Source organism: Elgaria multicarinata, chromosome 1 (genome assembly GCF_023053635.1).
Source record: "Elgaria multicarinata webbii isolate HBS135686 ecotype San Diego chromosome 1, rElgMul1.1.pri, whole genome shotgun sequence".
In the NCBI taxonomy this organism is placed as follows: domain Eukaryota; kingdom Metazoa; phylum Chordata; class Lepidosauria; order Squamata; family Anguidae; genus Elgaria; species Elgaria multicarinata.
Window position 1 is genome coordinate 183,646,881 of NC_086171.1, and position 24,468 is coordinate 183,671,348.

General features: G+C 38.5%; 1 protein-coding gene across 3 annotated transcripts in view; it reads left to right on the forward strand.

Annotated features, from left to right (window-relative positions):
• ITCH (itchy E3 ubiquitin protein ligase) overlaps window positions 1-24,468 on the forward strand; it is a 56,396-nt gene that overhangs the window by 4,672 nt on the left and 27,256 nt on the right. For 2 of the 3 annotated variants that reach the window (XM_063145246.1, XM_063145253.1), the window contains exons 2-6: window positions 11,988-12,078; window positions 16,314-16,455; window positions 17,806-17,930; window positions 21,451-21,576; window positions 24,116-24,158. In XM_063145246.1, the coding sequence (XP_063001316.1) occupies window positions 12,009-12,078; window positions 16,314-16,455; window positions 17,806-17,930; window positions 21,451-21,576; window positions 24,116-24,158 (506 nt within the window). In that variant the 5' untranslated portion in view covers window positions 11,988-12,008. Of the gene's footprint in view, window positions 1-3,136; window positions 3,220-11,987; window positions 12,079-16,313; window positions 16,456-17,805; window positions 17,931-21,450; window positions 21,577-24,115; window positions 24,159-24,468 lie in introns of those variants that run through there. The other variant, XM_063145236.1, reaches the window with a different exon arrangement.

Sequence of the window (24,468 nt, forward strand, 5' to 3'; positions counted from 1 at the left end):
TTGTGTTATTCTAGAAATCTAAGCATTTCTTGATTTCTAATTTCATAAGGTAAAGTCGCATACTGAAATATTTTATAAGGTAAAGTCTCAGTGCTTACAAAATCTCTCAAAAACATCTCATGTTTGGCATTAAACTAAGGATAGACATTCCATGCATAACTTACTACAGTTGTTTACTGCACGCTTGGGTGGGGGTGGGGGGGACAACCTGATAGAGCATGTACTTTGTAATCTATTGAGCCTCAAATTCCCAATATCTGCAGTCAAGCGTTTTTGAATCATAGTGGCCGGATGAGAGATAGACAGACCTGTGCTTGAAACCTTGATTGCTGCCTAGATAAGCTACGTGGACTGCTTTACTAATAGTTTCTTGTATCCCTTATGATTACCAAAAGTATAAACATGTAGGTTATTTGGGAAAATGTAAAGTTGGTGCAAATTATCTGAAGTAACTAATAAAATATTAATGGAACCTTAAGTTTTGTTGCCCTTTGGGGAAATAATTGAGCTTTGCAGACTATTTTAGGAATCGTTGGCTTGATAGACTGAATTTATGAAGCACTGTGCAGCTTGTACCACATAATAAGTTCCAGCCAGGTTTGTCTAATGGCACGGCATACAAAAAATGCAAGTCATAGACACAGCGAACAAAAATGCAGGTCATATACATTTGACAAGTAGAGGCTATGTGTATCTATCTACCACTTCCATTATTGTAATAATTACCCTCTTTTTATTTGCAAGCTCTCAGGTCACTAAAAAAGTTAGATGTCTTTATACTGATACCTTAGTGTGGTGTGCTCTCAGTACACTGCGAGTGATTCATATTCAGATAACATGTGGGATGTCTCAATAGTGTTTTCATTCAAACCTTTACCTACACTGTCTCAAAGCTTGTAAAGTATTTTTATACATACCAAAATTAAGAATTATTAACAACTGGAAACCCATTTTAAAAAGTGGTGTTAGAAGGGAGGAATCTCTTCATTTTCCTTTCCTTCTCCCATGTTTGCCTTGGTGGTAGTGAGGGAATGATTCCTTACCTTCTCTTCATCCCTGAAATGCTTGCCCGAGGCTGGAGAGAGCAGTCTGAGCCCAGTCGAACCCTTCTCCCCAAAGACACAAATGATGTAATAGCAAAGTGGGTCCCAGCCTTCCTCCCCACCCCCTAAAATAGAAATAAAGTGAGAGCCTTTGAGAGAATGGTGAGTGGAACTAAATCAGGTCCTTCTGCTACAGAAACCAAAATGTTCACAAGAGCAAAGGACTGGGCTTCCACAAACTGCCAAAGAGAATTCTTTTTTGGAGTCTAGTGCTCTCTTCCCCACCCCACCCCATCTCCAATATTAGTTTATCAGCAAAGGGAGACAGATCTCTCTGAGCCTTGTTCCTTTTCCCTGAGGATATCTTTAATGCACTCCTTTAAGTACATTAAAGGAATTTGTCTTGAGTCCAATTTCCATGCACTTGAGGGTGTTGATCTGAAATGTGCACTTCCTGTGCACATTAGTGCCTTAGTTTTCAGGTTGCAATTGATTAACTTTTTGTTTATTGGTGAAAATCCACTGTCCTAATTTATAAACTATAACTCTAGACAAGATTTTAATAATAATAATAATAATATTTCTTACCCACCTCTCCATTTTGATCAAGGCGGGGAAAAACAGTAAGTATAAAATACATAAAATACCGATTAAAAACATAGTATACATTGTTAAAACTTCCTAAAAAAAATCCTAAAAGCATCCTAAAATTCCACTGGATAGGCCTGCTGGAAGAGATCAGTCTTTATAGCTTTCTTAAATGCTAAAAGACTGTTAAGTTAACGAATCTCCTCCGGCAGGCCATTCCACAGTCTGGGAGCAGCAGAAGAGAACTGAATATTCCCTTTTGTGTGCTTATAGTTGAACTCTAAGAATTTAAGCTCACTTTTTTAAAAAGTAGATTTTGTCGAAGTTCTTGCCATATACATTCAAAGCATGTACATCCTGCAGCATAATTTCAGGTTAATATCTGTGCTTTCTTTTAGTTTGATAGCCTGGAAGCAGAATAGCTAAGTAATTAGTATTCACTATATCTTTGTCTGGCCTTCCTCAACATGGTGCCCCCAGATGTTTTAGACTGCATCTCCTAGTATTCCTGGCCATTGGCCATGCTAGCTAGGGATGATGGGACGAAGTGCAAACCATTTGGATGCCTCAAAGCATCCACAGTCAGGGAAAGGGGAATAGAAGAATAGGTTTCCCCCCAGCCTTTTAATGCATTCTTAAGCACAACGTAGGGATTCTAATTGAAATCAGTTATCTAATAATAGGATTTGAGTTTACATATGTGGTGTAAAACATGAGGCATATATTCTGGAATTAGACATTTTAAGTATTTTCCTTTATGTACTTAGCGGGCTTTAATACCTAATTATTCTAGTCACCTGTGGTAAGAACCTTACATGGAAGGCAGACTCTAAGCCTAGTGTGCAACCTACAGAATGCAGCCCTGCATAACACAGGACTAAGGCTATGTTCAATACTATACTAGGTTCTGCACAGTGGGAGATGCCTTCTGAGGGGATTCCTGCAAGACGGAACCTCCAGAGGCTGGACTGGGGTGCTTGGTGGTCCGGAGGTTCTGCACCCTTGTAGAAGAAGTGTGAGAGAACAGCTACTATTAATACAATGCTAATGGTGTCTGCCCATACTGATTTTCTCACTGTCATCTTGGAGTTCAGGGGTTAATGGCACAGCAAGTGGTAGAGTATGTGGCTGTGAGAGAGTCAGTGGTAATGGCAGCAACGTGTGAGGAAGGAGAATCACTAAGAATGAATTCTTATATATATAAGAAAGAAGCAGGTGGTAGATAATCTCCTTGTCATCACTGGCATTACAGGGCTTGCTGCTTCCTGGTTATACCTGAGATGGCAATGGCGATCAGAAATAACTTATTTCTCATCAGCTGTGAAAACCGTGGGTAGATCCGATAAGACTTTACAGGTTATGAATTATTCAAAGCCTTGCCAACAATACAGGAGTTTGTATTTAACTTGAGATAAATATTTGAGTTACAGTTGCATTTGTCCCTGGAACTAAGAGACATACAATATTAAAGGTGATGGCTTTTATTTGATCTCCATTTATTGATAGGGGACCATGCAAGTTCTTTGGAATTCGTCATAGGGCAGAGCTAAAGAATGCTATTCATGAGCAATAGTGTCCAGAAAAGATGGTAAGCAACAAGATGTCCTTAAGTACATTTATTAGGATTTTCCAAAATTGTGTTTTTCTTTAAATGGTCCAGTCAGAAAGAGGATTCTTTACTTTTGAAGCAAGTCAGAAAGAATGGATTATGTTTTAGTAAAACCTTGGGAAGTATAATTTGGTTTCTTTCTTCGTAGATAGTAGATTACTTTGTTCAGTGAAGTATTTGGCCCTGCTTCTGAAACTGCCAGGAGATGCCAGTTATGATTATAGACTTTGTCACTAGAACTTGTGCGGAGCAACCAAATCACTGCCAAATGTTTATCCTCATGACTACCGAATGCAAAATGGCCTCATAATTACAAGCTATCACACATACAGCATTTGTGCTTACATCAAATATGAGCCTTTCTATAACATGTTTCTATAAAGGAACACGAGGCAGTTGTTTGAATGTCTCCGCTCCTCTTTATTGTAATGTCAGCATTTCTTTAAATACAATTGTACTAAATGACATGTCTTGAACTCTTACAGGCTAGTAGTATTGCCTCGTGGCAGCCTTCTCCAACCTGATGCCCACCAAATGTTTTGGACTACTCTCAGCATTATTGATCATTAGCCAGGGGCTAATGGGAGTTGAAGTCCCAAACATCTGGAGGACACCTGGTTCTGGAAGGCTGCCTTATGGGCACAGGTTGAAATAGAAGTTCCATTCCAGCCATCTGATTTGAGATCTGTTAATCAGGACAAGGCAAAGCATATAGGAAAACTTAAAGACCAGATGAAAGAGGCTTAAGAAAATATTTCTAGATTTTTTTTGTGCTTACATCAAATATGAACCTTCCCTTAAAAGATTTCTGTAAAGGAACTTGATGCAGTCTTTAAAAGGCACACTTTTAAAAAGTTAAAATTAGAGGAATATTTTACCCCAAAGCTTTATTTTTAGGATATACAAAAGTACTCACCTGCAGAGAAACCTACACTCTTATATAGATAGTTTCTACTTTGACAGTGTTTGATTACATTGTTTTTACCCCTGTTGAATACATGTAGCCTTTTTTTATGCATAGTACTTTTTTTGTACTGATCTTGTACCTGATTTGATTTTAAACTTTATTGTATTATATGATGAGTTTTAATTTTTGTTGACTAAATTGTCATCTAGCTTAATAGGCAGAAATTAAATGTACATAATAGTTGAGTGTCATAATTAAAAAGAGGCAAGCTGCAGAGCAGTGACACATGCAGAGATGTGGCATGCAGCTTCTTCTGAGGGCAGGTAATTTCATTGCATCTTCATTGGGAGTGATTGGATGATCCAGTCACACTTCATTACAGAGAAACAGCAGAATTACTTGAACCTAGTGAAGGCTGATTGGAAGGAGGCAAGTTGTTATTATTATTATTTATTTATTTATGTAGCAGCAACAATGTACTTGGTGCTGTACAGAATATACAAATAAAACAGCAACACCCTGCCTAGAGGCTTACAGTCTAAAATCACATTAAAACATATGAAGGGGGGAAGGGGTTACACAAAACAGAAATAAAAGAATAATCATAGCAACGAGAACAGTAAATCAGGCTAAAATACCAAAAGCTTTGGAAAACCGATAAGTTTTCAAACACATTTTAAAATCTAAGATGAAACTCGTAGTTCGTAGATTCTCTGGAAGAGCATTCCAAGCAAACGGGGCAGCCAAAGAGAACGAGCGAAGCCGGGCAAGAGAGATAGAAACTCTTGGGCAGGAGAGCAACATAGCATTTGAAGAACAGAGGATACGAGGGGAATGGTAGAGTGAAATGAGACAGGAGAGATAAGAAAGTGCAAGACCATGGCATGCTTTAAATGTCAGCAAAAGAAGCTTATATTGAATTCTATAAGGAATTGGAAGCCAATGGAGAGATTTCAACAAAGGAGAAACATGATCAAAGCGACGAGCCAAGAAAATAATCTTGGCTGCAGAATGGTGAAGAGAGACCAAAGAGGAAAGATGAACAGAAGGAAGACCAGTCAAGAGAAGATTACAAAAGTCCAAACGAGAGATAATCAAAGCGTGTACAAGAGTCTTAGCTGAAGATACAGATAATAATGGACGGATCCTAGCAATGTTATATAGGAAAAAGCGGCAGGACTTGGCTACAGCCTCGACATGTGAGGAGAAGGAAAGTGAGGAATCAAATATGAAACCAAGACTACGAGCTTCTTCCACCGGATAAAGTGTGACTTTATTAACAGTAACAAAGAATGAAGAGCAAGGGGACGGTTTAGCAGGGAAGATAAGCAATACTGTTTTTGCCATGTTTAGTTTTAAATGGTGCTGAAGCATCCAGGCTGAGATGTCAGACAAACAGGCTGAGATCCTAGCCTGAACGTCAGAAGAAAGTTTGGGAGAAGAGAGATACAATTGTGTATCATCTGCATACAAATGATATTGGTTCAAAGTATGCAGGGGCCAGTCTTCTTTAGGGGTGGGTGCTTCAAGATCTTAATGTTTAATTATTTATTTCTAATAGCCCATCCGCTATGGCCAGGGATACAGTTGGGAATCTCAGCTGTAGGACATGCCTTTTCCCCCCCAAGAGCTTGAATATGGATGATGGCATCCCAATTTAGTGGGAAATTTGAGAACACCAGAGAGGAATATCATTCTACTGTGGGGGGGGGGGGATTAATGAAATAGACTTCTGATAAGTTCAGTGCTTAGGTATTCTGGGTGTTTTATCAAAAGCTGAGAAAATAATTGAAATTCCTAGGCCCCTTCACCAGCTGTTCATGTAGCTTTCTTCCATCTTCTGGGATTATGATAAAAGTTATAAATCCCTTTTCATGTATTTTGTATTTGTTAAATTTGTTCATTTATCAATGTATGAATCCCCAGGGCAGATAACAAGTATTTAATACATAATAAAAGTCTGATTATTTTAGCTTGAAATTACTATGCTTTACACATCCTGTATGTGATTAATAGTGCAATCCTATGCATGCCTACATGAAAGTAAGTCCCATTGTCTTCAGTGGGGCTTACTCCCAGGAAAGCATGCATAGGATTGCAGTCTTAGTATGCCAGAACATAGTTAAAGAGGCATATAACAAATTAATTACATGCTGTATGTTTTAGTGTCCTTTTGAACCAGACTGATGAAAACAAGTGTAAAATGATAGAAGGTTGTGCAGTGTTATGCTAGATAAATTTGTAGGTGTTGATAGAATTGTCTTGTGATTGTTGTTCGATGATGCTGCGCAGCAAGCAGGCAAGAGCAACATATTCCTTCCTCTACCTTTGGGGGTTCTTTGTTTTACTTTTACATAATTATGCGTATTTCTCCCAATTCTGAGGCCATATTCAGGAAATGGGAAAGCTATTGATCCTGTGAATATAAGCCTTTTGCCCCAATTTGCTGTTGACATACCCACAGAATGTCCCTTTTTGCTTCTGCTGATGTCAGAGCTCTAACGTCAGAGAAGCAAAGGCCATGGAAGTTTTCACAGAAGTTTTCACAGCAGCTGAGAGAAGGGTTGTGATTTGGATCTCACCATCTGAGGTTGGGCCTCTCTTTCTCCATCCACAGAGCAGAAGATCCAAAACATCCTATTGTCCCCTAAGATGGCCTTCCAGGAACCAAAGGATTGTAGCCCAATTTTACTACAAAATTCATAAATAAGATCTGTAAAAACTTAACATCTGGGTAGTAGTAGTAAAGAATGTACTCCTCTTCAGTGATCAAAGGCATTTGCAATGTTTACATTTTAAAACAAAAAATGTATGTGCATTTAAACTGCCAAAATAATCAAAATCTAGAGTTTTTTGGTCTCTATGATCCCTTGTAGTGGAAATAAATGTGCTCCTGTGGAACCTGGTTAAAATTTCAGATAATGCACAGGCTCCACCTGTAGCTTTCATTAATGTCCTACTTATAAATTTTACCTGCAGTTGGTCACAAATTGTATAATTCTTGTTAGTATGTAAATAAAACTTATTAGAATATATTATTGTGCCTTCTTATATTTTGACATAAATAATGGCATCTTAACCTCAAGGTATTCTTCAGAACAGTAAAAGCTTGTTTTCCTGTGTTTTGGCTGTAGAGTGAACTTCTGAATCAAGATTAGATAATTCTAATTGTGATCATAGGGAAAAATGCAGTTATACCTGTACACTTAGATTTTCAAGTAATGTTCAGTGTACTTGACAAATGTCTACTTTTTTGGAAAGAACACATTTTTAAGACATGTTTACAGCAACCTATGTAATACAACATATTGTTTGTTACACTTATACCACATTTTTGCTCATAGGAGCTCAGCACAGCTTACATGTTTCCAAGGCTATTTTTCATGGAGGCAATGTTCAAGAAAGGCCTCATTTGCTTCAGATCACAGCAGTAAGTTATATCTTTACTTACTGGGTTTTGTTGCCTAGTTTATTTAGGCTGCAATCCTGTGCATGATTATCTGGGAACTTAATGGGGGGTACTTTGGAGTAAATATGTATAGGATTGCACTATTAATATGTTGACACATAGGTGCTTCATGGTTGCCCAATCAAATACATGAATTTCTTGTAATGTAACTTTATCTAAGGCTCATATTCTATGCACATTTAACTAGGAGTATGTTTATTTTCCAAGTAGGCAAGCATAGGATTCATCTGTAATTGTGCAGGCATTTGGATTTCTTTCCCTTTCAGCCTTCCAAACCCTGTGGAGTGTTCCTGTTCAGTGTTCCAGCCATCCACACTGACTTTCAGGATACTCAGTTTCATTCCCTCTCCCCTGTCCTTTCATTTTTCTGTCATATTTTCTCCCTCCCTCTGGCCCGAAACAGTCATTCAGCATTATGTGGCCGCTGGGTATGCTCAGTCCTCATTGGGCTGTCACTGGGGTGGGCGTAGGTGGGGATTGTCTCCATAATTATTTTATTTTGAGGAGTTATGGGACTATGTGTCAATGGCAAGATTAAATAATATAAGAATGAAAAAAGATTGTAGTTATTTTTGTTAAACACTGGACACCTTTGAATATTGTAATAGCAACCACAAGTATTTCAATATATCATTTTAGAATTTGAAATAAAATGCTAAAGAAATAATCTAGTGGGATTATTCAAAATTCTTCTATATCAGATAATATCAGACAAATGGATACTAGATGCACTGTCATGACTCTTCCCTACCTCACCTAGCTATCAAATAGGGCCACAAATACCTTTGAGGAAGCAATAGATTCATCGGAAATTTAGCTCCCCATGTCTCTTCATGCCCCTTTCTATCAACAGTAAACAGTCTGTTTTGTTCCTGGTCCCTTTGTCCTGACTGTTTACCTCTTAATAACTTGGAATGTTAATGAACACTTAGTTACATCACAGCAACTCAGACAATGGTTATAAGGAACTAATTTCAACAATCATAGGGAAGAGCTGTTGCTTCAAGTTTCTATGATACCACAAACTCAGCCAGTAGCTAGCAAAGGCTTGTAGACAGAGAGGTAACTGCTAGCTAATGATACATAGTTTAATGTTCTGAGAATGAGATACAATGTACCTTAGGCTTACATGCTCTCCCTCTCTTCTCTAACTCCGCAATACCGAAGAGATTGGAACAGTCTGCTTCCAGTTTAGATTAACTACATTTTAGTGTTTCATCTGAACCCTAAACTGTGGTTGATCTTAATTATGCTAAGTTGAAACAAGTCATAAACTATAAATTATGGCTTGAAGTTGACTTGTTTCAAGATATTATAGTTATGATTAACTACAGTTTGTCCAGGTTCAGATGTTTTGACACCCTCTGGTTAATCTAAAATGGAAGTAAAAACCTTCCAAATACTTCCTCTTGGCTGTACCATATACTAGTGTTACATTTGAATGAGGTCTTTTGTACTTCAAACTTCTGAAGAATGCCTGTCTGATTTCCTCCCAGCAAATACATACATCTGTGCTTTAATTTGACACCTATCTGTACAACTACAGTAAGTGTTTTGAAATAGCACCCATACATAGAGTTTTCTAATTCAAAACTGTGTGCTAAATATATTCTGGTTACAATTTACAGAGGCCATGTTTCCGCAAAATAGCCAGTATTGATGTAAATTCTGGTGTGTCAAACCAGAATTGGTACACAACCAAGTAACAAACAAGTGTGCTGGTATAAACTTCCAATTGTTCCCATTTGGCTTCTGCTATAAAGAGAAGTGACTACAGTAACTAGTAACTTAGGGCCTTGCTAGACCCTGCCGGATAAGCCGGCAGGGAGGCAGGGCGATGGCGCGTTAACTTTAGCGTGCGCCGCCCCGCCTCCTAGACTGCCGACGCACAGGGACGACGGAAGCCCTGCAGCGTCGGCCATTTTTTTGTTTTGTTTTGTTTTGTTTTGTTAAAGGGGCCACGTGCGCCCCAAAGACTGCGGACAAGGTAAGGTTTTTTTAAAAAATTAAGCCCCCTGCCCCCTCTTTCCCCGCCCTCCCTCGCCCTCTCCCGTGTCGCCCTGTGCCAGCCCTCCCTCCCCCTCGTCACCTTGTGCCAGCCCTCCCTCCCCCTCGTCGCCTTCTGCCAGCCCTCCCTCCCCTCGTCGCCCTGTGCCAGCCCTCCCTCCCCCTCGTCGCCCTGTGCCAGCCCTCCCTCCCGCTCAGCGCTGTGCCCAGTCCGTGGCTACCGTGAGTAGCCGCAAAAAGCCACGGAAGTCGCTAGACGTTCCATAGCCCCGGCCTCAGGCCGGAGTTGCGGGAAAGGCGTGCCATAAGCGACTTCGCTTATGGCGCGTTAAGGGAGGCTTTAGTGCGGCCTGGGGCCGGATTTCCCTGTATGTCATGTGGACGCACAGCAGGGAAACCGGCCCTCAAAGCCCTCAAAGCGCGCTAAGGCCTCGTCTAGCAAGGCCCTTACTAGCCAAAGAAAGCTTAGTGTTACATTGAAACCTGGACTCCTGGTTTGTCTCTCTAACAAGCCAGAATGTGAAGCCAGGATTTGTAGTTGGCTTCCTGATCCTGGTTTGTTACAGAAGCGACAAGCCAATATTTAGACAGAAATGCTAAGCTTTCTTTGACCGATAAGTTCCTATAGGTGCTCCCATTTGCAGGAGGAGGTAAGTGGAGCAATCAGGCAGCACGCACAAGCAGGCTGGCTCATTATCAGAGAGCACACTGAAACCTATGAGCACCGTGTTGCCTACCATGAAACATGGTGATAAACTTTATGACAAGCCGCAGCAAGCCTTAGGTTCTCCCCTCCCCTCTTCTCTGTCATAGCTAGAAGGAGATTGGACACTTTTGCTTCCATTTTTTATTAGCCATGGTTTAGCATTATGTCTGGACCTGACAATCTTAAGCTCTCACTCCCCTGCCACCAGAAAGATTGCAAGGAGAAGTATAAATTAAGACTTGATTGTAGGAAGAAGGAAGTGGAGCACAAAGGAGTCTTAAGGGCCAAGAGAAGAATCAGTTACTTAAATATTTGTCTGGGTGGTGTCAGTGACCGTTTTCTTCATCCTGGAAATCTTAAACTATGGTAAATATGCTTTATGAAGAAGAACTTTTTAGACTTTAGTGTATTATTGATGTGTTGCTATCTCAAGCACAGGAACACTTTCCCAATTGATGTGGCAACTTCCTAAGTTATGTAACTTACAAATTCTATTAACAAAAACAGAAAGTTCCCTGTTGTCTGCAGTGCATTTTTTTTCTTCATCACTTTTGTATCTATGTGAAGTTGACTTCGGACTTGTAAACATGGAGCTGCCAAATTTTTCTTCTTGATAGAGGCTTTGAGCATTTATGGTTTCAGGGCTACCCCCACACCCTAAATCAGCTGACTGTATGTGGTTTGGGGGAAGAGCCTGTCACTGGAAAATTTCCAACCATGTGACATTTTAGAATATTATCTGTGGAAAAACTGTTGAATATAAATGTGTGTATTTTGAAGTAGTTCTAACATATAGGTTTTTTCCTCCAGTGTGAATAACTTCTGTTTCACAGCAACATTTAGGAGTAGTTTTCCAGCTTCAATTTGCACTATTTAATCAGTTCTGTTTTTATTGTATCGTTTCTCACTCTGGAATATGCAATTGCTGAAGTACATAATTTATAGATTGATCTAATACAAGAAGACTAAGGGCCAGTATTTATTTATTTGATTTATATCCCAGGATTTGTTCTTATTTTTATTTATTTTTAAATAGAAACACATTTTTTAAAAAACAACAACAACTGGAAAATGGGATGGCAGGACCAGGGTGAGGTTGGGCAAAGGAGGCAATTCAGACTGGAGGCTGATATTGGATGTGGCTGAGGCCATGCCAGAGAAGCCTGCCTAGATGCATGAATCAATTTCCAAAGTCCACCAGAAAGTAGTGAGGATGCACCAGTCATTGTTTGTGTTGAGCTAGATAGTAATACATGTTCTGCTTTTTAATTTGTGAAAGCAAATGGGCATATTTATACGAAGGTGAGAACAAAGCTGTCTTCTCTTGCCACTGGTTGCCTGGAACTCTTGGTGGAGGCCTCTATTAGAGGGTGGAGCGGTGGTAAGAGAGGAGAACTACATATTTTGGCTCCTTCAGTGCTCCTTGTAAATCATGAAAACTTTCCCAGCCTATCATAAATCCAGGCATCTTCCTACTGGCATATTTGTCCATTGTAAATGTAATAGCTGTTGTAATTTGCTTAGTCAAGATGTGTGAGCTGCAATTTTGCGACGCAGATTTGTCCCCCTAATATATCTGCCTGGAACTTAAGGTGTGCAGCAACTGATCTTAATTTCAGTCTTTATCTCAAGAGTGAGATTTTTGTTTCTTTATTCAGGTTCATGTACCTTCCTGTGGTATGGCTGGTAATGGATCAAGATCAGAGTCTCTCAATGGATTAACTATGAAATCACAGCTTCAAATCACTGGTAAGTGTGTAAAACAGGTCTGTGGGTTGACTACACACGCCTTCCTCTTTGTGACCACTGATGGAATTGCAGATACCCATCGTCTGTGACCCTTTCCCACAACTTTATAGGAACATCTAAGGTTCACCAAACCATAACAGAAAGGGCAGGGAACATAGGAAGATACCTTACCTTGCCTCAAGCCATTGCTCCACCTAGCTGTAACTGGCACTATTCCTCCAAGTTGTCAGGAAGCAGTTTTTCTCAGCCTTGCTAACAAATATCTCTTTTGACTGGAGATTTTAGGGAATGAACTTGGAACCTTTTGAATGTAAAGTGTGAGATCGTCCCATAAGCTATTACTCATTCCCCTGTGCCCACTGGAATAGGAGAATCATCCCCATGTCCACATTTTTCCTTCTTTTCATGGATTGGGAGGTGTTGGCAGAGTTTTGTACTGGACAACGTTTAAAGAATTCTGACTTTGCTGATTTGGTTGGTTCTATTGGCCTGTCATCCTGGTTAGTTTCACTATAGGCTTCAGTGTATTGTATGTTACAACTAGAGCATTGTTGCAGACAAATACCGCTTATGGCCATAATATAGAAAGCAGCACTTGATTCTGTATCACTAGCTAGAAATGTGAAGACCTGGGCCTATGTGTGTGTAGATTTTCCTATTTTTGTGCTGGGCCCAGATACAAAAAAATTAAGAACTTTTCCAACAGTTTGGAATGACAAGGTACAGGTCTGGATTCTTATTAGAGAGAGAAACTCTTGCTTTGCCCATATTTTTGAGAATATATTTAAACTGTGTGATATTGCTTTAGAATTTTGAAGGTTTTTTCTATCCCTTTGTAGCTTTGCTTATATTAGGTTTAATACGTAATATTTAATATTTGTGCTCTCAAATTTGTTATCTTTTAATGAAAAATCCTATTTGAATTTATCAAATAAAAATTGGAAATGACAGTAGATCTAACATTTTAATGAAGGTCAAGAGTTTTCACTAAAGAGAACTACTACTTTTCAGTGTTCTGTTGAATAATTCTGCATTGACTGATTGTATAATATGATTAAAACATATTTCTTCTTTCTATTTGAAAGATAACAATGAGTTAAAAATTGTAATCATTAGCAGTTTTGTTGTGTGTCTTGTCAGGCATGATTTTAAGAGCAGAACAAATAATAACCGTGGATTATGCTTCTTATTTAATCGAAGAATCTATTGCTTATTTCTGAACCTCTTTCTTCACTAGCAGTAACAGGGACGGCTTCATTTGGCCCTTGAGTAATCACTTCTCTGGCAACCATGCCACAAAAAATGGCTTCTTTTGAATTGAATACCTTTATTACTCCATTCACTTTTTATGTGCAGATCATATTGGAGTTCGAAGTAAAAACACTGCATGTAATCTTAGTATAGTTTGAATAGGGAAGTTCCATGTGCATAATAACTGTACACATATATCCCATTTTTGAAGATGTCTGCCTGGAGGGGTGGGAGGGGCCATAGCTCAGTGGTAGAGCACCTGCTTTGCATGCAAAAGGTCTCAGGTTTGATCCCCAGCATCTCCAGGTAGGGCTGGAAAAACGCCTGCCTGAATAATGGGCTCAAGTTACAGGAAGCCAGATTCCATCTGGACATCAGGAAAAACTTCCCGACTATTAGAGCAGTATAACAATAGAACCAGTTACCTAGGGAGGTCGTGGGCTCTCCCATACTAGAGGTATTCAAGAGGCAGCTGGACAACCATCTGTCAGGTATGCTTTAAGGTGGATTCCTGCATTGAACAGGGGGTTGGACTCGATGGCCTTATAGGCCCCTTCCAACTCTACTATTCTATGGTTCTGTGAAATCCTGGAGACGATAGTTACTAAATAACACAGAATCTACTTCCTGACAGTCATGTTATCCTTTAGCTTTGTTGTGGCGTACATCAATGTTGCTTTAGAACAAGTAAAGGTCTTAGCCCCTTCTACGTCAAGATAAAACTTTGACCCTCTCCAAGGGTAGCTTAGTCCAATGGCTTAGTGTGTTGGGTTTCACTACTGTCCAATACAAGTGACGGGCCATGTAGTGAAACAGCTGCCACCCCACACATATACAAACAGTACTAGGAAAGCAATTTGATTAGAGGTGCAGAATAATTATTACTGTTTGTTCACTTAGCACCATCTATATACATGGCACTTTACAAAGAACAGGTTTCACAGGTCCCACATCAAGAGGCCTGAAGTAAAAAAAATAGAGGCAGGGAAACAACAGAGGATGGGAAGGGAAATAAAGACAAGGAAATTGGGACAAATATGCAATTATTTCAATTACATGGACTTTGATGTAGTTTCAATAGGGACTAGAGGGTTACTCCATAGGTTTCATGAAAAGGATGGTTTTTGAGGAGAGATTTTAAGGATATAAGGGAAGTAGTCACATGGGAATACCAGGCATAAGAGGACAGGTGGAGTTATTTCAGGAGTAGGAGATATTTGGACAGCTGAGGTGGTGGAGCTAGAGGAGTGAATGTCAGGAAGGAATATGTTGAGATATAATAGTAGAAAGATAAAGGGGAAACAAGGCCATAAAAGTTTTTGAAGGTAAGGGCGAGAAGCTCGTGATGATCCTGGAGCAGATTGGAAGCAAGTATAGGGATTTGGGGGCAGGACGGGTATTGAATAGTCAGTGACAAGAGTTTTGAATAATTTTGGCAGGAAAGTATTGGATAGACATGAACAGAAGACCAGAGAAGCCACCTGCCTGGTGTGGACAATGGTTTACCTGGCTAAGTAGTAAAATTGCCCCCGGCTGAGTAATAAAAATTTCTAAAGAGAAAACATATTCTGTTGCTGAATTTTGATCTTTTGGAATCAGACTCATTTTCCATGTGCCTTAAATCACAAATTGAAGAACACACGTCACTGTTTTAAAATAGTAAACTAATTTTCTCTTGCACTTTTGTAACTGAAGTGAGAGACTTGACACTTTTTTGGGTGCTAAATTGAGCTTCTGTAGTGATATTAATACCATCAAAGCAAAATGTTGGCATGTTAGCTTCAACTGTTGGGCGGTATAAAAATGTAATAAATAAAATAAAATAAATATTTTATTTATTTATTTATTACATTTTTATACCACCCAATAGCCGAAGCTCTCTGGGCGGTTCACAAAAATTAAAACCATAATAAAGCAACCAACAGGTTAAAAGCACAAATACAAAATACAGTATAAAAAGCACAACCAGGATAAAACCACGCAGCAAAATTGATATAAGTTTAAAATACAGAGTTAAAACAGTAAAATTTAAATTTAAGTTAAAATTAAGTGTTAAAATACTGAGTGAATAAAAATAAATATTGGTCTAATTCTGCTCCTGCCACCACTTTTTGAAATCCAATGCTTGTAACTGATATCGCTATGAAAGAGGATAAAGTATGTATAGGATGGTACAGCAGAAGGAATGCATGAAAACATGGAACTAAGAGTATGGTGCATCTTCATGCTTAAGTTAAAAAATGTAATACAATTATTGAGAAAGGTAGGCATCCTGTAGCTATACTGTAGGGCAGATGTGGACACCTTGTGGCCTCCAGATGTTTTGGTCTGCAGTTCCCATTAGGTCTAGCCAGTATAGCCAAGGGTAAGGGGTGATGGGAGTTGTAGGCCAAACTATATGGAGGGCCCACACCTCCATATAGGAGCTAAATACATGAATCAAAACTGGGGTGGTGAGTGTGGATTTGGGGTAGTAAGGATATTGTGTTTGCATGACCAAATTGAATTGTTAGTTTTGTTTGTACAGATTTACTCTTCAGATTCTGTAGCCAAGATTTAGCCTATCCAGGTAACTTGGAGATTTTTGGAAGCTGGATGATAGTTTTGGTTATGTCATTCTCTGCAAAATAGTGCTGTAGAAAAATACTTGTTTAAAACATTTATTTAGAGTTTGCTTTCAGATTGAGATTGTGCAACATGATCTAAATGTGTATCAGCTTCATATTTTCATATGTTCATTAATCAAATTGTTTGGTGTAGTGATGACTTGGCAAATGTTTCATCTTTTTATGTTTAAATGAATTGAATGGAAAGGAAAATGTTTGGTCCAGTAGATTTCATATCTGTATCATGCCATCTATCGATAACTGTTCAAGAACCACAGTTTGGCATGTTTCCATGTTCTATCATGCTAAGTAATAGTGATAATTTCAGAAATTATTGAAGCAAATAAAACATTTCTTCATATTCTTTATTTCCCATAGTTATTTCTGCAAAGTTGAAAGAAAACAAAAATAAGTGGTTTGGCCCCAGTCCTTATGTAGAAATCTTGGTGAATGAACAGTCGAAGAAGACAGAAAAGTGCAACAATACTAATAGTCCAAAATGGAAACAGCATCTTACAGTGTAGGTTTGGAAAAGTTCTCTGCTTTGTTCTTCCATTCTAAGTAATAATAAAAGTGCAATCTGCTGGTGTTATATACCTATAGGATGGATATTCTGGAAAAATGTAGTGCTTTTTAAGTGTGTGTGTGTATTTATGGAGGCATAGAATTCTGATCAGAGCCATTTCCAAGCACTGTCATTAGGGAACTTGGGATTCTTAAAATGGCCAGACCAATTTAAATACATTTGCCAAATTTGCATAACTATGATCAAAATGTTTTAGACTTTGCAGTTTTGTTTTTGCAGAGAGGCAGAGCTGTAGCTAGAATATTTGCTTCCAGTTGCATCCCCTTGCACCGTGTCAGGTGTGGCACCAGAGAGTCCTCTGATCCACATGAATGGCTTTGTGGGGTGGGATACCATGAATTATTGTAAGGAAGAGAAGCCCAGAGAGCCACAGTGTACCTAGGGAAGCAATTTCACACTTCTTTTAATTTCAGACAAGATTTTACAGGGCATGGGGAAAGAGAACAAAAGTTTCTATATAGATGGCCTAGTTCTTGGGAGAGAGGATTCTTTTTCACTACTACTGTTATTAGAGGACTGCCTAAGTCTGCTTTTAAGCCTTCAGAACCAGTCATGTGAAATCTGCCTGTGGAATTTATTGTAAATTATCAAATACCTGTTTATAATCAGTTATTTTTGATTGTGCACAAGGTTATTTTTATGTGCTTCTAAAGAAAATAAATATGACTTATAATGACAGTGCAGAATAAGTGTGTCAGGAAAGCTCACTATTTTTAACAAATACTATATTCCAAGCTATAATAGGATCTCCCATAGAGTTCTCCTACAGCTGTTTGTTATTTCCTTGATCAAAATACTTGATCTGCAGTTGGGAGTGTAAATACTAAATCTGAGTAATTATGTGTGTAAGCAATCTAGGGCATAATCCTATCCATGTTTAGACAGAGAAGCCCCTACAACTTCCAATGTCCCTTCAGTAAGCCATACTGGCTGCGGTATCCTGGGATTTGTAGGGCCTTTTTCTGTCTACACACGCATAGGATTGCACCCTTAAAATATTAAGAAAAATAACATTTTTAGAGGTCATAAATAATAGTTTCTATGTATAAAAAAGCATGTTTCAGTTTTATTTTTCCTAATTTAAAACAACTCCAACCTCCAGAGTTACAAAGTAACAATTACAGGGGGCTGTTTTTAAAATAGGCTAATTGTGGTCATTTATTTCTGAATATTAAAAATACATAATTGCAGGGGGGATCAATTTTGTAATCTTGTACATGAAATCAGAGGTATTTCTTAAAATGCTCCTTACAAAGTATACATTACACAATTATCTTTCCTTAGGATTGTCTGTCCTGATAGCAAACTACATTTTCGAGTATGGAGTCACCAGACATTGAAGTCTGATGTCCTACTAGGAAGTGCCATTCTAGATATTGATGAGACGCTAAAAGCAAACAATATGAAACGTAAGTATGTCATGACAAATGCCCTAAAATTAAACTTGCAATATTGGCATGTATTCATATGTGGTTCCTTTTAAAAACAACTTCTGTTTCAGAAAAAAAAGTCTTGAGAATTCAACCATATAACTGACTCTTTTCACTGAATGTACTCTTCAAATCATTTTATTTTAATATCTTGTAGTGTGACTATAACATGATGTGTTCTGTATGTGCTGTAGCTGCTATTTTGCGGTAAGGGCAGAGTAATGTAATCAACTTGAGGATCTAACAGCTTTGAAATGCTACATGGCAAAAAACAGGCAGCTTTTCTCCCCCAATCCTCCTCAGAAAGGTTTTGCTTACAACTAGTGGTGATTTCGTGCTACTTCTCACATAGAAGGATCCATATGCAGACTTATAGCCAAACTATTAAAAATGCTAAATGCTTCACATGTGATTCAGTGACTAGATTAGGATGACATGATAACCAATGGGAGTTAAATTGTCAATGGTTGGTTATTGTATCATCTGTTGAGACATTTTCACACCACGGTTGGTTATTCGGCCAACGTAACGCAAATAACCAATGCTGTACAGAGTTGATTATCTGAACAACCATTGGTTATTGTGTCCTCTTTTAGGCACAGTTGACTATTTCATCCCATTTTTGGCAACTACCGAGTCCCCTGGCAAGAGCAACCAAAGCAGCAGCTGCCACTCTAGTCCAGCCAGCAGAACTCGCAATAGCTGATGGGATACCAGTGGGAGGACTGAGGAGGGGAGAGAGGGCAGGGGATGTGTTAATCAAACACACTGTTGACTAAAGTTGCTGGGGAACATGGGTGGGAGGGTGTTGTTGCACCATGTCCTGCTTTTTCATTCCTGGCCAATGGCTGGTTGGCCACTGTGTGAACAGAGTGGGAAGGGAGAGTGAACTCTTTCGATCGCTGCTACAGCCCAACTGAAAATCCTCTCCCAAAACTGCTGTTCTGGAGGGAAGCTCCCATTGGTGTCAATAAAAGCTTCTGTCATGATCCAAATAAGCTTCAGGTAGGAAGATTTTTATTGGGACTGTTACAGGGAATGATGGGGTTATGCCCCTCCTCCCACTCTGCTATGGTCCTAATCTTAAAATGCTATTTGCATTTTTACAATATTCATAGAACCACAGGTTGGGTTTAGTGTCACATGTAGTTTGACCTTTAAGCTGCCACATTTAGAAATGATGAAAAACATGTGCAACGTTGTGTTCATCAAATGCATATGAATTCACTTCTTGTGTCATTTGTCAATTTCCAGAGTGGTATGACTTTTAAAGCTGTCATGGAAATGTTATCGGTGTTAACTGAGAATGCAGTTCATTATTCCTTGGAGGTCCAGAAGCTTGGGTGTTAATTATGAATATATAATATGAAACACTATGTTTTATGGGCTACATCCAAAGTTGCGTGAGCAGATTTCCACCCATGCAATAAGACTTCCCCTTCTGCTCCTCCTCCTAGTAACCCCTCCCCCTAAATCTGCTCCAAGGCAGACTTGGGGGTGCAGGGGGGGGCTGAAGAATGGAGAGAGAATCCATTCCACAAACAGTGTCAATTCCATTTGCAGAAGGGCAGCATTTGATACAACCCTATGTATGTTTTACGTCTCCTGAAGGTTCAGCAAAGGATACTTGTGATATAAGTGCCCCAGTCTTCCATTAAGCACTAGAAAGCCGTACGTGCCACTCAATCTTCATGCTAAAAAATAATTAATTAAAATCTTCAAAAACATTAAGAGATATGATGTTTGAAAATGTAAATGTAGTGTTCTACATAATTGTGTTCTAGGTTGCTCCTACAACTTTCTTTTCCAATTATTTAAAAACACTGTCAGCGTTGGAACAGGTTCATGGGTTCTGCAAAAATATCTTTAGTGCTTCCATTATCCCTCAGACCTGCTGAACAAATTATTTCAAATATTTAATTTGTCATATTTGCATAACAAAGATGCGGGTAAAATATTAAGTGGTTTATAAGATGCTATTTGACGTTATTGGAAAATTCTTGAAGTCAAATTTGCATTCCACCCATATTGCTTTACACATGCACATACTTAACCATGCAATAGTCTCTTTACTTCATGTTACAAAAAAATCTCCTGTTTTGTCTTTCTCCATGTTTCTGTGTTTCAAAGCTGTTTGGAGATCTCTGAAATGTGTGCATTTTGTAAAGTTCAAGAGCAGAACAAGGCACAAGAGTGTTTTTCTCTGTTAGTAGACAGGGCTTCCACATTTCATGGTCTTCCCCTTTCCTCCAGATTGTGTAGAACTAGGCATCTTGGTGGGGGATGGGGATGAATAATTCTATATTTTTACTTTTATAAAGTGAAAGTGACTGCTATGCTAACTTTATACAGCACCAAACTGAGCTGCTCTTGCAAGGTGTTGCAAGGTGTCTAGAAGAAAGCTGTTAGCCATTTCTTAGATATCAACAATGTTTTTTGCAATGTCGTTCTCATTAATTTTTAACACATTTTAAAAACTCTGTAATGTGATGCGGTGTTTGTTATGCGGTCTTGAGTCATAAGTTTATGTGAAAATGATTAGAAGAAATAAGGAAGTGGGTTGCAAAGAATTCAGGCAAAATAGGCAGTGCTCACGTGGCTTGGGTAGAAGTCCTATTTCAGATTGAGGGGGAGGATGGAAGCTACATAGAAACTTCAGCTCAGTCTTTCCCAACCTGGTGACTTCCAGATGTTTGGGACTACAGCTCCCTCCATTCCTGACTATTGGCCATGCTAGTAGGAGCACTAGGACCAAGTTGGGATTTGAATTCAGGTCTCCCCAGTTCCAGTCCAACACTCTAATCACTACACCACACCAACTTTGTTCAGACTTGATGCATTAATGTACAATTTTGACTGCTCTTTCAGTTGATGTTGAAGGTATTCTTGGACAAAGTTTTCTTTTACTAACTATTGAAACAAGAGTGAGACAACCCGGGGTTGATATGAAGAGAAATGAGAAGAATGATGACATATTCTGTGCTGTCTTAATCATGGGTCCTCCAGAAGTTTTGGACCACAATGACCATCAGCCCCAGCCAATGTGGCCAATGGCCAGGGACGATAAGAGCTGTAGTCTAAAACATCTGGAGGATACCAGGTTGTGGAAGGGTTGCTAAGAATTTGATCGTAACTATAGTGACTGTTCCAGACCTTAAACCCGGAAGAGCAAATCTGTGCTTCTAGATCAGTTCTCCTGAGTGTAAACTATTGAATATGAACCTCAGTCGTTAGTTGTGTGGGCTCAATGTGGTCTTCAGTATAAAACTGGGAACTAGATCTCTAAAATTCTATTTTTAATAAGGAAATAATGCCTATTTAGTAAAAAGATGTTTGCAGATCACTATGTGCAAAGATCATTGAATCACACTAAATATTTTCAGTGAGATTGAGTTGTATCTTAAAATCTTTCCAATTAATTGTAACTAATTTAATCAATTTATTAGGCTAAAAATACTAAACAATTAAGAAAAGTGATTTTTTTCTGTGTTCTCAATAGTTGAAGAAGTAATTGTAAACATGGTACTTATTGGTGACAAAGAACCATCTGAAGTGATTGGAGAATTGTCTGTCTGTTTAGATGGTATGCAAGTAGATCTTCCGACTAATGATGATACCTCACGAAGTGAGTAATTTTTACCTACCGTGTGTTCATAATGTAGCTGCATTATATAAGTGTGTATATATTAATAAACTCCTCTCTCACAAAGCCGATACGGACTGAAATGAATGCATGTTATGAGAAAAACAAGATTTAAAATTTTCCCTGGCTTGCTTTCCTTCGCTTTCATTAGGCTTGGGAATAGCTGGCTTCCTGTGGCAGTCAGCATCTCCTCTGGGTTAAAAAGCAGAGAGGCTTTTTAAAAAATGTTACTTTTTTTCATCTTCTGGACCATCTTTCTGCGGTGTGGCCAATATAGTGATGGTTGAAAAGGACGAGCTAACAGAACTTTCTGTGGGCTAATATTTTATGGACTTGTTCACAAGATTTTTTTAACATTGTAAAATAGAGCTGGAGGGAAACCCTTGGAACATCAAATCAGTCCATACCCAGGAATAAGGGTTTTACTTTGATGAAGTTTAAGATCGGTGGACTCTCATTTCCAGTGATGATCACTCTTGGACATGTCACTAGAAGTGACCTCCAAAGACGATGCTGTCAACCTCCTCTGTCATGGTTTGAACATATTTAAACAGACCCAATCCAATGCTTGTCTAAACTGCTGTGAAGGGCTTCCTATGAGGTGGAATCCATTGCAGCCTAGGTGGTCTTGCCAGCAGAAGGCTGTTTTAAATGTCCAACATACACCTCTGATTACAGTTTGAAACTATTGCTTTAAGGTTTGCTACAAGGAAAGCTAAGCTATCTTACATTGTAAAACATAGCAACTCTCCTCCCTTGGGCTGGTGAGACTTTTCATACACAGGATGAATACCTGAAAACAAATCACATAAGCAATACATCAAATATGAACTGTGCCTGTATGAATGATTATCCCATTTCTCCTCAAAACGTGTGTGAGCTTGATTGCCATGATGATATAACATGCACAGAGTTCACATTTGACATAGTGATTATGTATTTCGTTCTTAGGTGTTCATACCTGAATAGAAAGTCTTGCTCCCTTTATATATTTACTGTTTTTATGAGTTTATTGTATGCCACCTTAGGTGTTTTTACTGAAGGGTAGCATATAAATCTTCAGGAACTGGTCCCTTGTCTCTCCTTGATACCATATTCTCCAGGTTTCTAACCCATTTTGGTCTTTATATTATCTCTGCCTTTACCATGTTTGTCTTGATGTGTTTACCAGAATTTAGTATGCTATTTCAGCAGAAGTGTTTACAATGCATAACAGGGTGGGTCAAATGCCTCCTATAACTCAATACATGCTGGTATGGTTTTTCCTTTTTTTGAAATAGTGCCAGATTACTGATACAAATTAAACGTGTCAGTTATAACTCGAGGCGTTTTCCCTCACACTCTGCTTGCTAGATATTCCAATGGGTATTGTCTTGGTTGTTCTTACCCTAGTGCAGGACCTTATCGACCTTATTTTTTTGTCAGTTTGCTATTTGGTTATTACATCATCAAAGATATCTTGGCTGGACCAGTGTGTTTCCCTTTTAGACTTTCCTTTTAAAATGGCATCTTTCTACTTTGTGTCTCTGGTAATGTTTTTAATAAAAAGCCAATTGTCCTGGATTCCTTGTCCCTTTTTAGTTTGCTTCCCATTCAACCTTCTCTGGCAGTTTCTAGAGTTGATAGGAATCTGCTTCCTTAAAATGCACTGTTGTTGTTTTTAAAAAATCTTAGAATCATGAAATAATAACTTTAGCTGTTCTTCATGTACTGCAACACTTGCATTATTAACCTGTTTTAAGCATTCATGTGTCACTTTTCATGTATACAACCTTCCAAAGTCATTTACGCATTTAAAAAACTGTTATATCATTTTTAAAAAATTGTGCATTAACGCAGAGGGCAGCAGAGGAAGAATTTTGTTCACACAGTGGCCAACAAAGCAGGACATGGTGCAATAACACCCTCCTACCCATGTTCCCCAGCAACTGGTGCACACAGGCTTACTGCCTTGAATACTGGAGATAGCACACAACCATCAAGGCTAGTAGCCATTGATAGCCTTTGCCTCAAGGAATTTATCCAACCCCCTTTTAAAGCCATCCAAATTGGTGGCCATCACTACATCTTGTGGTAGTGAGTTCTATAATTTAACTATGCACTGTGTGAAGAAGTACTTCCTTTTATTTGTCCTGAATGTAGCAGTTTTGATGTATACAGCTGATGTGTTAATGAAATGTTTGTCCTTTAATGTTATGCTTTCCATTTAAATAACTATTTTAATTCAACTTTATGTGTAAATGTAAGCACTTCTACTGTATTTCTGAAGATCTGACGTCTGTCAAGACACTTTACAGAATTTTTAAGTTTTGAAAATGAATTCTTAAATGTCATACATATTTTGGTTGTGTGTATTATGTGTGGAGGTGGGGGAAGGGGCCGGGCAATAATGTCTCCTGCAATAATGAAAATGTGAACGACACGTTTTAACAAATAGGCATAGTCATGGTTATTACTTAGAGTTCTTTAAGAAGCTTCACAAAAGTTAAACATGTTTCCATTTCTTTGCTTAACATTAAAGGTCCCACTCAGAATGATGGCTCCAATGCAAGAAATGAAACAAGGTAATGTGGTTTTAAAGCACCTGCATTTTAGTTGTAGTTGATCATTTCAATGTTCAAATCTATAATTCGTGGATTGCACAGAGTTTTGTCAGTTTTATGTGTTGAAAACTGCCTATAAGTGGTCTTTGGATATAAAAGTATTTTAATAATGCAAAGTGTGTCTAGCTTGTCTAAATCCTGTGTATAATTGGCCCTAATAATAATAATAATAATAATAATAATAATAATAATAATAATAATAAAAAAAAGTAATTCCTATTTAGGCATTAACTGAAAATAAGTAAGTTTAAATGAATGTAAGCACATGCCA